This window comes from Ruditapes philippinarum, unplaced genomic scaffold (genome assembly GCF_026571515.1).
Source record: "Ruditapes philippinarum isolate M1 unplaced genomic scaffold, ASM2657151v2 ctg342_1_1_1_1, whole genome shotgun sequence".
NCBI classification, from domain to species: domain Eukaryota; kingdom Metazoa; phylum Mollusca; class Bivalvia; order Venerida; family Veneridae; genus Ruditapes; species Ruditapes philippinarum.
This window is the reverse complement of record NW_026862072.1, coordinates 249,092-264,671: the sequence shown is the minus strand read 5'-3', so window position 1 is coordinate 264,671 and position 15,580 is coordinate 249,092. Positions and strand designations below refer to the sequence as shown.

The 15,580-nt window shown below is 31.8% G+C and overlaps 1 protein-coding gene across 1 annotated transcript in view; it reads right to left on the bottom strand.

The window, feature by feature from the left end:
- LOC132717847 (FERM domain-containing protein 4A-like) overlaps positions 1-15,265 on the bottom strand; it is a gene marked incomplete at its 3' end in the record, with an annotated part of 46,144 nt that extends 30,879 nt beyond the window's left edge. Inside the window, 2 exon segments of the mRNA XM_060701421.1 lie at positions 7,191-7,864; positions 15,052-15,265. Of these exon segments, the coding sequence (XP_060557404.1) occupies positions 7,191-7,454 (264 nt within the window).
- Between the last annotated feature and the right edge of the window lie 315 nt (positions 15,266-15,580).

The window sequence follows — 15,580 nt, the reverse complement described above, 5'->3', positions numbered from 1 at the left end:
TCTCGCAACAAATAATAAAAATATTCATTGTAAAATGTTTCATCCAGTGCTAAAACAGAGACAAAATTATCAAATATGACAACTCAAAACATCTTTCATTGAGAATCACTGAACACTTCTGTAACAGACTGGATTTTCACTTGATGATCTTGTTTGCAATATGACCAACGTTGGATCAATTAAAAAAACTTGGGGCTAAACTAGTTCTTGCAATCAATCAAAGATACACAGACATTTGTCTGTCAAGCTCAACAATTTCATCTATTTCAGCACACAAGACAATCAAATTGTACTTGAGCATCTCACTTGTTTGTCTAATTTCCATTTCAGGTCTTTCATCGTGTTTTCATCTGTGTTTATAAATAGAATATTGGAGGAGAAAATAACCTTAAAGGGACTGCATTGCAGTTTTTTTGGAACTTTTTTTTCAAGACTTGCTTTCTATTTGATATGACAGGGATGGATATATTTCTATTTAGTGCAGGTCTGGTCCAAAAGCTTATGTTCAAAGTCTCAGATCATTTGCTCACTTAGCTTTTTCCAGAATTATAATTCTTATTGCACAAAATGACATAAAAATTAGAACAGTTTAACACTTTAACTAAAATTTTGCTTTAAATTGCACTTAAAATTGATTATCAATCAATTCCTTGTATATTTCTTTACCATATGTTTAATTGTCCCAGTTGATCTATGCAAGAATTTCAAATGTTTTAAGGATCTTAGATGTCAGTGGGGTCCTTTAAATAGTGTGCCATGCTTTAAAACAGATACATTTTTCTCCACCAGTAGTTGCCAACTTCTCCACACATAATTAATTAAACTTAGATTTTGAAGATTCAAACCCACAACCACATAGTTATGATTTCAAAAATAATTTATCTTATATCAATGGGCTATATTTAGCATTCATTTGGAAGAAAGTAAAACATTACAATTATATGAACTTAGACCACAGATTTCACAATAAAAAATTGATTGAAGGTTATTATTTATCTATAAAATGTCATTATTAAATTATTAACTTAGCTTACCCATATTTGGCTAAGCCGCCTGATCATTTTTGGCCGAGATCCCATGCCTGTGCGTTTAAAGTAAATCCCCTATGTAATCATCACAAATATTTAATCCAATTACTGAATAACTGCACTCCCTGTGACATTCATAGATTACGATACTCTCCATTCATTGTAAATAAACTTCTCCTTTTTTCTCAAAATAAAAACCTCAAAACATAATTATAATTCAAATGTAACATTACACATTCACTAGTTTTTCATTCTTCCCCACAATCCTTTCAAGAATTCAATTTACTACGGTTGACAAAGATTAAAAAACAACATAAATAATGAGAATACATTAAAGATTGCATCCAAATGAACAGAGACTTTTTAATCCTATTACAGAAACAATGGCACACGTTCAAAAATTATATACTGTCCGAACAAATGATTCATTTAGATATACATATATATATATATAGTCATGCAAAAGTTTGAGAAACGTTATAACCGCAGAGTAGCTCCAAGTGCATACTTAACTAGAGACACTCTGACTTTATTATTGGACGTTTAAGTACCTAGTATCAATATTTAGTGTCATAATATTTTTATTGACTAGCATGTCCGATGCAATTAAATACACTGTGAAAATCATTAAATTGACTATAATCTACTGCCTGTTTATAGTAAGACCAGACTTAATTTTGTATTTAAATCAAATTATCAAATTTTTTCGTCTCGAATTACAGAGAGTTTATGTAAGCATGTATTGATCCACAAGTTCAGGTAATTATTTAAATCACTACATCATGTTATCATTACAGAACTGTGTCTTTCCAAAGTTTAATAGTTCATTATTTCTCAATGAAATTACACACTGCACTATCATCGAAGACAATTCATTAATTTCCTATTATCTCCCTTTAATCAATTCAAAGTTTGCAAATTTACAAAAAAAAAATCAAGGTATATGCAACATCAAAACTTTACACAAATTTAAATCTATCTGTTATCAAATAAATCACTGAAATCTAAAAGTATTCAAATTAGACAGGGACTTTACAACTCATCTGTTAAAGGGAAGTAATAAAACAATGAATTTCTCTTTAAATTAACTCGTTCAATTTATCAGTTCAATTTATCACAGGTAAACTGACTTATTTGTTTCCCTTCTTTTACATTCCTGTGATTTTTACCATTAAATTGACAAGATTGTTCATTAAATTTCATTAAAAAATCACACTAGAAACATTTTATATTCCAAGAAACTTCATTTTGTAAAATCACTTAGATCCTTCTGTGTTCTAAATGATAAACACTATCACTTCCTATTCACCTATATCATTTAATAAATCCCAAATTTTTCTAACTCTTGCTACAAGTTACACAGGAGAGCGGAAATGTTTGGTTAACTTTCTCCAGATTTTAAGCCATATCTCAGTTTTTAAAAACATTTCCTGAATATTTATCTACAGTCGCAGCATTATCCCTCACCAGAATCTGTTACCTATCTATCACAGACTATCTGACAAACTGTTGTCACATTCCACGTACTTGATACATTCACACTATCTTCATCCATGATATATATACAAGATAGATATACTACATACAAAATAATTTACGCTGATAAAACTCTATATACCATGCATTTATCATTATATAATTAATACAGGTAGCGTTTCTCCCCCTACAATAGTTACAAGTTTTCATTAACTATCGTAAGTTTCACTGTATTATATGTATTTCCGATAGAAACGGCATAAAGCCCATTTGTATAACACAATATCACTTTGTTCCTTATGACGGAATACCAAAATTCATATTATGTCTCCTCATCAAATGAAAGTTAACTGTCTACATTTTACTGTCTACATTTTCATTACAATATAATATCATTTTCTAGGTCATAAATTTTCAGATTGAATTAAAACCATCATTATTCAACTCAGCTGAAAATATTCAAGTTTTAACTTTGTTCGACCTAATTTTCGTAATATTATCAGTAAAGCCTTGCATACGACTTCCAAAAATTAACAAATAAATCTTTGCATTAAAACGATATCCATCATGCTAAAGTTGCGTATTACGTTTAATTATAATTCAATAATGAAAAGTGCGACTAACTTCGTAACTTCCACACAAAGTATTATCAGACAGCTGTTACTTGGGTATGGGCGGGGAGAAATGTAAATTACCACGGAGATATTCTGATATAATTATAGTCAATCTATTTATTTTGTCACATGACTTAAATGCGAGTTTTTCATTCTATAAATGACAATAATTTACTCTATTTATTCCTATTTTCTACCAATTTGCCCCGAGTCAGATACAGCAACAATTTTGCTTCAATTACTTTAATATCTATAAAGAAAATTTCAACTTTATGACCTTTTTTCCTCTGAAATGAAAAATGAAAAATATAAACAACTATCAAATGACATTATTTACCATTTTAGAAGTATCTCATTTTGGAATAGGGAAAGTGGGGGTTTTGTGTTTGGAAGGTATAAGTATTTGGGAAGTATACATATCTTTGACGTTTTACCCTTGATGCTTCTAAATTTACATAACTGAACTTGCCCTGGTAACTGACTACTGCACTTTCTGGTTTGCCTTTTTGCTTTTGACTCCCAACCTGCTGGTGCTACTAGTATTATAAGAGCCCAGGCTCTATACTTGTTGCTTGCTGAACTTTTGTAATTTGATATTAAAATCCCTAAATCCTTACCGGCTGGAACCAAAATTGATCAGCTCTGGCCATCAGTATAGTCAGGCCAGATGCACATATAACTGTTGACCGACCAACCTCAAATTTCAATCTTGACATCCCTAAAATTGATACTGGACAGTTTGAAAATGAAAGCTGGACATTTAAGAAGAGTTAAACATTAAATGGATTGTTCCAAATTCAAAGCATGGCAAGTCCAATTTACACAAACTCAGCAGGACGAACCCAGAATATTCTTACGTCGAACCCAGAATATTCTTACAGTAAATGCAGAATTTTCTTACCTCAATAGTGGCCATGGTCTCTTCATGTGCATAAAAACTAGCCCGCCTTTTTAATGTCAAACTGTCCCTCCTCCGCAAACTTTCCCTTCTTTTGAAACTAGCCCTGTTTTTCAAGCTAGCCCCCATTTTTAAACTATCTCCTCTTTTTAAATGATCCCTTAATTGAAACTCCATGTTCTTTAATAAATTTCTCAAATAAAAAGAATTAAGTACACAATTAAACTAGATTGTAATTGACTAATACTAAATTAAAGATCAATTTATAAAGGAAGATGATCTGTATTTAATACATGTACTTCCTTTTATAGAAATCTAAACGACAAACTACTTTAACTTGTCCTTCCTTTCCTGTATATTCTTGCAACAAAATGAAATTTTGCATGTTAGCTGCCATCATGTACAATATTGCTTCTTAACTCTTTCACATATATATTATTTTTTTTTATGCTGGTGGGGATGTTAGGGGGAGGGAAGACTACCTTAGTCACCTTTACTTCATTATTGACCAATAATGATCTTCAATAAAAGTCTGAAACCCCCCACCCCCCACCAGATTATGAAGATTCAAATAAATACCTTCAATAGTATATAAAATTGTAAAATGAACAAGAATGTCAAACTTAAGGCAAATCCTACTATGTCAGTGCAAAAATGCCAACAAATAGCTGCAAAGGAGTCAAGCTAAAAAGCAACCTTTACACAATAAAGCTGAACACAAGGTTTGAATTTCTTTTTATTATTCCTGATCATAGCTTTATAAAGATTATATAAACCATTGAATACTATGTAGCATTTCTTTTTTACACATCCATTGACAAAAACAACAAAACCTTTCCTTTGTCTCTAATAAACAACTTCCCAAAAAAAATAAACAAAGGACTAAACTCTATGACAAAACAAGAGTTTAATTAGAAAATAAAAACAATTCAAAAATTAACAAACCCTCGTCAAGCTTCCGTATTCCTTCAAGAAAACGACCATTTTCCAGTAAACTTCCATGCCACGATTTTAATAATGACTCAAACAAAGAAAAAGAAACAACACACATGCATGACTCAATTTGAATCCCTCATGTTTTAATTTTCTCCCCATGTAGATACACCTCAAAGTCTCCTGGCAGATTTTTGATAAGAAAATTTCATCTCATTTTTCATAACATGATTTTATCAGCAGTTTTTCTTTCCACTGATCTCTAAAGACATGCTGAACTCTATATGTAAAACGTCATGACTTCTTTTAGTTTCAGCTGAATATATTGGGGGAAAATGAGTAGAAACTTTATTATGCACAGACCTGGTCATAACCATGAATAACCATGCGTGTCTTTAATGGATAAAAGACCATATGTACAGGAGAGACAATAAAACATGCAAATATTGACAGCTGATCAGAGTTCCATGGGAAATATTAGCGACAGCAGCTGTGGTAGCTTTCTTTCTCAAACAAATTAGTTACCAAGGGAGACAACACTGATGTACACAAATATCAATTTCCTACACATTGCTTGCCCTTTGATTTTATTACTGAATGAGATATAAATTCATGGGAGAGCATCCTTACAGGCTTACAAGAATACATTTCCTCCCTTTGAAAAAGGAACGCACCATTAATGTTCAAGAAATAAATGCCCATTCTAATTTATAATATTCTTTGCTAAAATTTCATGGCTGATAACTTTGACATTAGGCATCCATCACTGAAATCCCAGAAGTGTCTGAATTCATAGTAAACCTTGCAAGAAATCCATTGTTTTCCATTGTGTACAATTATAACACAGTATGGTCATTATCAAGCAATTTATCATATTTTCAACTAGACAGACTTTTCTCTTTATTTGGATTCTTGACAGCTCATAATAGTTTAAGGGAAGACGTCTGGGAGATCATGTTACTAAACTATATATCAAATGATAAAAATTGAAGCAAAAAATAAACACATATATAGACACATATTCTAGGAAATCTCTTTGAAAAGATATCAGTTTTTTTCAAGCTGATAAAAAAACCATTTTGAATTATTATGCTGTTTCTTGTAAAAAGCTCTATTGCTGGATAGTAAATTGATAAATACTAAGGCTATTTGTTTATACTGAAGTTAATGACCATAAACAAAATCTTATAAATCAAAAAAGTTAACCAACTCTGTTGCACCAAGTAAATCATGACATTTCTTCCAATTTTTATTAAAAAAAATTTCTGTCATTAAAAGGAAACATTTTAAGAATTATTTATGCTCTAATCAATTTGCAACACCACCCCAACCTACTCTTTTCTTCTTCATGTCCCCAACTGCAAATATTATGCCAAATTCTCAATTAAAAATAATCAATTCTCTTTTTTCAAAAGCAGTTTTTGCAAACTTTTAAAATGTTTCAAATTACCAAAAATGGCAAACAGACAAATTGGCTCATTTTAACACGGGAGAGGGGAGGTGAGGGGAGGCGAGGCAAGGCGAGGATAGGGGAAGGCAAAGGGTCAGGTCTGGCAGGATTAGTGGTTGGTGGCTAAGGTTCCAAATGACTGGTGCATAACCATAAATATCTTGTCCTCTGATCACTTTAAGTTTTGTTTGTCTGATTTTACAACACATTTTAGGTTATGCCTCAGCAGTCCGTCCACCTAAACTGGCTTTCCTGGATAACCATCCAAATAAATTACTAATTTTGTTGCAGTCACCTACTTCTATTATACAATTTCTGAATCAGCATTAAAAGTCATGTAGTCAGTCACTGAAACAACAATGTATAATATGACTGAAAAGAACAAAACTGACTATGCCTTACTCAATTCCAAAGGTCAATAATAAAACAACCATTTGGGTCAAAAGCAGAAAATAAGAACATGTTATAATATGCACTGAGGTAAGCATTTTTTCAGCTTTTTGGAAACAGAACACATCACCCTTTGGATTTTGAATTTTAGCAGAGCTTTGCTCAAAATTTGGAAGAATTCAATTCACAATAACAGAAACCCTCCTGGCCTTCTGGTCAACCCCTTCAAAATGTTGGGGACCTTTTATTGCTCTATGTTATGCATTCAATTTAAGCAAGTTGCATAGAGATTTTTGTTATACATTATGTTATAAATATCCAACTGAAAATGAAATCGCTTTGCATTTAAAAACTTACCAAATCAGTATTTCTACTTATTTTTCAATGAAAGTTGTACTTACATAAAGGCTTTTCCCTGCTTCAAATAGCTTAACGAGACTTGTTACGGATTTCCTCGAGCCCTGCCTCACAAGACCTATTAAACTACGGTCCCTTTTCCTCGGTTCAGCTTCACCACTGAAACTCCCTCGTAAATCCATAGATTTTGCACGACGGTCACGTATCTTTCCACGTGACCTACTTCTCGACTCACGAGGCGATACCTTAGTTCCATCTTCAAATCCCACAGATTTCTTATTCCGCTGAATTTTTTCCGAAGCGGACATTTTTTAATCCAGAATATTTTTGAATTATTAACGAGCTACATCTTCTACTTGCACTGAATAACCATTTTCTAAAGTTTCATCCAGTCACTTCAGAAAAAGCAGCTTATACATTTTCTTCCTTATCACTAACATGTACACCATTCATTATGACTAAATGATCTTTTTTATTCCGATTTCTTTATTTCGTGACATTACACAAATAGTTTTTCGATGACATTTTTCCTCCTGTTTCATGATGAGAAACTGACTGTCAATTTTATGTAGATATATTTATCATATATATCATATATATTTTTTCATCTCTAATTACGAAAGTCAATGACTTTTTGATTAATAATTTCCGTCTTTCACTTCATAATCGCAAACACTTAAGTACTTATAGATTGTTTTTCCTGTACAGACTGCATATTCTATAGAGAGTCAAAACAAGTTATTGAATCATTCAATTATATTTCCCCACCACTTCAAGAACCAATAACCAGCATTAGCAAAAAACAACAAAAAATTTTCTTAACTTAAAAGCAATGACCTTTGACCCAATGCTAAAAAAATCTATTTATAGCACAATCTTGGATTGCACTTTATTCCCAATTTCAGTCTGCAAATAGAAACAATTATCCAGAAAATTATAGAAAATGAGCTCAAATGACATTTTCAGCCAACAAATTACTAACATTCCTGAACAGAAAATAAAACATTTACAACATCCAAATAAATCAACCCTCCCTTTGAGCAGCTAGCTACTAACACTTAAACAGCAGTTTGTTTTCTGTACAAGAACTATTTTTATATGGCTAGTCCAATAATGAATCTCATAAGAGCCATTCTTTTAACTGCCCCTGGAGGAACGTAAAATGACAATATCGGTCCTTATGATGTTGTCAGTGAGAAACATATGTCACTGGTAAAACAAGTATATACAAGCCATACATGAGAACATTAAAACCTCTGTCTGCCACCTGTTAACAGTAACAAGTGTTCAAACCAAGTTAACAGTATACAAATTCTCTTAAGACAGACAACTTCATCATAAAATTTCCGTTCTTCAGTTTTTTAATTTTTGTAAATCAATTTTTTAAGCCTGTTCAAAGTTCCTTCTTACGTATTCCTATTTCCCATTTCCATCAAATTTAACAATAAAGTCCACACAAAAAGTTATTAAAATTGAGACAATGTATCAGAACTCTTTCAAGACAAATTTTAGCTTGGGCCTTCCGAAGGAGATCAAATTTTCATCTACAGTTACAGGCTGACTGATCAATTTATTCTATAGGGTTAGCTGTAAGTTTTTTCCCTACTGAAAATACTTCTCCTTTTTCTGATAACAAAATATTTCCATCTTTTTTCTCAACATTATCTCATTCATTCATACCAAATATTTCCAAAATCTTGTTACTCAACATTATCTCATCCATTCATACCACAAGTTCTGTTATAGACCAACTGCACCATCTTCCTTATATATTTAGCTTCGGCATAAAACAAACAGGATATCTGGTGCAGTCAAATCTGACACCAATTATTGTTGAGGGAAAACACTGGTTCTTGCACCTGAATTATCAAATCCTTTTTTTATTATAAGATTTGCACTAATATACCAGCACACATGCTTACAATGTTAACAAATGAATACAAACATACATCCACCTTTCAACATTTTTTTCCTCTCTCTTCTTTCCCTGCTTTCCAGAATTTATAAACATACAATTATACAGTTTACTCCCAATAGACACCTGCTATTGTCGAAAAATCCTGAAAAAAAATCCACATTTTTGCATCCAATTTGCATAAAACCATTATTCCTTTGAAGAACTCAGGAAAACATAAAAAAATACTGCCTATCAAGTACATTTAAGAAATCAACAAGTGGTAAAACGAAAGAACAAAAGTGAGAGAGAAATTAACCAATAAAAAAAATATTTTCACCTGAGCTGATTCTGTGAAATTACCACACAGTTATTTCAATGAGAACTCAGCATCTAACCCAGACAAAAGAAAATTATAAAGAAAATTTCTAAAAAGCTTTTACTGTGCACCCTAAGACTAAAGAGCTCCGTAAAATTCCTTCGTCTAAAACATATAAAATTCCATTAACATTTTTACACTAAATTTCTAATATCCTAATGTTGGTGTGTTCAATTCTCTCAATTCAAAATTCAATTGTAAATCTTTAAACAAAATTGTCCTGCAAAGCCCCAAAATTTGCATGTAAATAGTCAATGTCCTTCTATATGTAAATTATCAGAGCCGTCTAATTTTTATAAAACATGACCAGGACAGACAACTTAGGTCTTGAACTGTAACAAGTCTTGCGCTATAACTTAGGTCTTGAACTATATGTTTTAATAAATTCAAGGATACATATTTCACTTTCACTCATGCTGGTTAGTAACTGGAATCCATTACTTAATTGTTTTCGATCTAAATTCAGATATTAATGCTTATACATCATAATTGGCATTCCCTAAACCATAACTGCAAATTACACCAAACACAATATGCCCTATACCACTTGCATGCACTTTCAGTGGCACTCATTAAGCCACATTCATAAACTGATAATGGCATTCTAAAGCCACTTTCATCACCTTAAATGGAACTCCATAAGTTCCATACAGTTATATTAGATGTTGAAATTTCCTTAACCACTTGCTTTATTACCATAAATTGGCATATCACCCTAAATCTTAAGTAGCACCCCATTGGCCAATGTTGTTTTGGCTGGACCCTTGGCTTCTTGTTCCGCCAGTCCGTATTCCTACCTATCATCCCCATGCCTTGTTTGGGATTCTTTAAACTGCTTACATAAACAATTTGATTTGCAATTTTCTTTAAATTATCAAAAAATTTTATTGCTGCTCTATTTGCAATTTACCATGAAAATCTTGACCCTCTTCACTTAAGAAGAATGACAAAGCTCAATTAATTCAGCTTAACCATTTATTTTAGCTAGAATGTAATAAAGGCTTTAAGTTCAAACCACTCTCCAAGTTCTTCCAGGCACAAACCAATCCTTAGTGTCATAAAAGGAATCATGGTTGTGAACTAGGTTCAGATTTGAACCCACAAAACCAGAGTCAATTAGCAAACATCTTAACCACCAGGCTACTTGTCCCCTTTAACCAAAGCTGATGCTTCTTGTACTTGCTTAAAGTAAAAGTAAGCCAGTAGGTTGTTAAGAAGCACATGAAGATGCTTATGAAGTTGCTTACAGCTGTAAAATATATCTAGGTAAGATAATCAATCAATCTTTCATTACCTATCTTCTTCAATAATTCCACGGCAAACAGTGAACATCTAGGCAAAGGATACAAAAAACTATTAAACTGTGTAGAAATTAGAAGATTCATGCCAAGATTATGAATAAAAATAATGCTATAAAACATTTTCCCAACATGTGAAAGTGTTATAGTGAAAGGCCAAATTCTAATGGCAAAAAACCTTTTGACCGCAATTATTATGCTCGTTTTAAAATCAGAATAAATTGTGTAGACTTAATGAATTTGTATCAACATTTTTTCAAGCAATACTTGCTTGATTACACATACACCACTTTCCCATAATTTCCAAGACACATTCAAATTTAAGTCAAATCTAGTAATAAATTGAATGGGTATTGCTATTGAACTCTTAGCCTGCTGGCAGCCAGATGTTAATATACCCTTGCCACCAGTACAGACCAAGATCAGCCGGCACAGCACATCTGTTTCATCTGATCATGGTCTGAACTGTTGGTCAGTGAGTCAATAAAACATACTTCAAAATGTTCCCTAAAAATGATGAATGGATTTGCCCAGATTGACAGATGGACAAGTCCATTTAAGATAGATACAGCACAATTGTCTTCTGAATACATCACAACACAAAATGAATCCGTTATCAAAGCCATTTAATTTTGTTGTTTAAACTAAGGTTACCCTAATTCCATATACACCTTGATTAAATGGAAATCAATGAGAACACAATAAGTTAGGTGACCTGTATCCAAGATTGTCATTGATAGCAAACATGCCAGGTCTCAAGATAAAACAATGCTTTATTAACCTTGATTGTGGATCATAGCACATGTCTTAATTAATGATTTAATAATAATTGTAAAATAGGTTTTATTTATAATGTCCATTGACCATTGATAAATTAAAGAAATTTAATATCAAAATGCTACATTTTGCCTGATTATTATACTCAGGTAACAATTGGTAAACCATTATTGATACTAAATTTAAATGGCCACAATAACTAAAGGCCAGAACGAGTAAATGGAATAGTTAATGATGCACAAGAAGTTTTATTAAGTTATATCAAACCAATTTGAATAATCAAACTTACTATATAAATCTCATACCGTACCAATCAAAATTAATTTCTTTATTTTTAATCCATATAATTAACAAGTATATATTTGTATAATTTTATAAGAAAAATCCTGAATTCCCTTGAAATTTTTTATAATTCTCCATCAATCAAATTTATTGCAAAATTCAACAAAATTTCTCTCAACACAATTTCACATTTTTTTTTATAATTCCTTGCAATAAATGTATGTAAAGAAATCTCCTTTCAATCACAAATTTTTCACATTTTTTCACAAAAAAAAGTCACAAAAAGTCTTCCTCATTCATAAAATGACACTGCCACAAATGTAAATAAACTTATATTTTATAAACCTATAACACGGCAATCAAAATTTTACCACATTTTTATCTCCTATTTTGCATTTTTGCAAACATTCACATTGACTCCCTAACACGACTATCGAAATACCTGGTCGAGTTTAATTGTCGAGATGAACAATATTTGTATTACTTATCATACACTGGAATTTTAATATCTATTCAATAGCCACAATACGTGTGATAAATTCCTTAAAAATTTCACTGAATTAAATCATTAAAATTTTCGCCTCGGACGACCGAGGAGTGCTACGAAATATCTTGTTAAGTAAGTTAATATCTCTAACGGTCGAAACCAGGTGACAGTTTAACTTTATTGCGTGCATGCATTCGATTGACTATTAAATCTGATGGTTTTTGCTGTAAAACTTCACATATTGGATTTTGTAAATGAATACAAATCTCTAAAATTTCATTAATTTGAAGCTGTAATACTTTCCTAAAATGTAAGAAAGAAAAAAATGTCATTAAAGTTTGACACAAAGAAAGTTTCACCCAGTACAGCTATAAGTCTGCTGTCACTTAAAAAACCATCGTTAAAAAAATCGAATTTCTCGACTATTAATTAACCATAAGCTTCAAAATATTCACATTTTCAGCGCACATTTACCCTCGTTCCGTTATGATTTAACTCAAGTAAATATATTTCTAACTCCTGTTCAGTTACGATTTAACTCCAGTAAATATATTACTTATAACCCCTGTTTAGTTACAATTTAACTACAGTAAATATATAACTACAGTACAAACACTTAATATTTTTCTAATATTTGACTTAAAACACAGGCTAGAAAATCCTTAAAGAATCTGGCTATAAAAATCTTTAAACAATCTATAAATGTTTTTCAATTGTTTGCTATTCGATTTTTTAAATGACAACAATAATCACAGCATGGTATAATAACAGAAAGCTTTTAGCGATGCTATAAATGGAAATCCTTTTAAATTTGTATTATTTTGTACAAGTGCTATATCTTCCACAAATGCTATATACATAATAAGCCGTTTAAAATTGCACCGATGTTGCAGAACTGTTTTAAAGCTCTGTCTGAACTAACAAAGGACGGCATCCAGTTACAATTTTTTCTGCAAAACATTTCTGGTATTACCTTTCCCGTCATTAACAACTGAAAAATGAAACTACAGCAATTTCGATCACTTTTCATTCAAATCGTTTTTGTTTTTTTTATATAATACGTCAATGGCATGATCTGAATATTGACATGGATTCATGAATGTTTAAAGAATAAACAAGAGATCAGTGATCACATGTGTCGCCTCATGATGGCCAATTTCATGTTGGGACAAGTTTTGTGACAGACGGACAGTGCACAACTAGACTTGGTACTGATCATTCCTGTAAAGTTTGGATAAAATTGCACCAGTAGTTTATGAGGAGTAGTCCGGACAAGCTTTTGTGTATCTGGCAACACACAGAAAAAAACACCTTTTTATCAAAGGGCCATAACTCGGCCAAAAATCATTCAACCGAAAAATCTGTGCAATATGCGCAAGGACTTGAGCTACAGATCAATCCTGTAAAGTTTCATTGAAATTGCATTAGTGGTATAAGAGAAGTAGTCCGGACAAACTTTAAAATAAAAATTATTAAAGAGCCATAACTCTGACAAAAATCATTGAACCGGAAAATGCTTACAATATGCACAACTAGACTTGGTATTGATCATTCCTGTAAAGTTTGGATGAAATTGCACCAGTAGTTTATAAGGAGTAGTCCGGACAAGTTTTGTGACGGACAGACAGACGGAAGTTCTAACAGGATAGTAATAACGTGGCTACTCTTTTGTTCTCTCTATTGTTCTTTTTAGCCACACAAAAGAAAATAGCCACATAAAAGCATTATGGAATGAATGACATCAAAGAGAAAGAACAGTTACCTATTGTCCCTCTAGCCACATAATTACTATCCTGTGAGTGCGGACAGACAGACGGACAGACAGATGACGGAGTAGTGATCCCTATATGTCGCGACTAATCCGTAGAGGCGACACAAAAAGAAATCAAATTTGTATATGAAATATTGTCATACAAATTTAAGACAATGATTTCAAGTTAGTCACAAACTGAAAAGTTCAATTTAAATCAATGCAACTTCGATCACTTTGAGAGACCCAGCTCTAATTGACCCAGATGATCACTGGAGACATGTAAAATAAGAGCAAAGGACACCAAGCATTTAAGTGTACAGAAGAATTATGGTTTTCTAATTTTATTTTTTTTTTTTCTAATCCAGTGTTATCAAAACATCTCAACAAATGATCAAAAATCTGTACACTTAGTGAAGCTGACTTAAATAAACAAGAACAATAACAACACTAAATTATCAAAAAGAACTATTAAAATACCAAGAGTCTCAGAAGACCTGATCAAAATTTAAGAGACAATCTGAGTGATCCAGATGCTTAAATCAATGTCCTAGTGAGGTAAATTAACGCACATTGCACACAAAGAACATCCATGGATACGGCTGACAAGGAAAACTGTGACGCTTAACAACCTGTCAATAAAATTTTAGTCAATATTAAAATCCTCTGTGTCCTGTGCCTTGCAGCTTCTAACAGCCTGTGTACATCAAACGGAAAACAAACAAAACACTTCAAACAAAATAATGCATGTCAACAAATTGATCCTCCTTGGTAGAGCATACAACTTCTCCACCCACATAAAATTCCTAGGTTAAAACAAACAAATGTAATAGTTTCTGATCTCTTTTAAACAGACTATTCCTTAAACAAGCAGTTATATTTTAGAATCATTTTACACTATTCATTTTAATTTTTAAAGAAATTTCTGCTGAATAAAACTTATTTCCTGCATTGTAATAATGTAATATTCCATTTTTTAAATATCCACCATGACAACTGTCCTTTGAATGAGAATAAATATATGGAAATAAAATATACCACAAACTACCATCCAAAAGTCACAAAACACTTGTGTATTCAGAAAATGAAAACTATTATTTCCTCTGTGTATATATTATTCTGTGTTTATAAAACATATTATTATACAGAATTGTAACGTGTGCATGAGCAACGCTTTAGCAGTATGTGAACATGAATAAAATTATAGCACTAATAATTCAATTATTAACCACCACCCACTTCAGAGACAACCCTATTGGATGCAGTCCACCTAGGGTTTCAAAACTGAAATGTTTGTTTACTTTATTTTCTTACAAATCTCTCTTGGGGTGACAATCTTACATTAAATGCATTTATTCCATTATCTATACTTTAAAACAAAGGGTTATTGTTTAGTTAAATATAAAACAGAAATGGCCAAAATGTATTAAATTGCAAAAAATAGCCAAAACAAAAACATTGCCTACAGAATAATGACAATGCCAACCATGGGAAAGTCAAGATATCAGATCATGTGTGTAAAGGTAGATTTAATAACCTTTGTTTTGTTTAAAAAAAATTTCTTCAG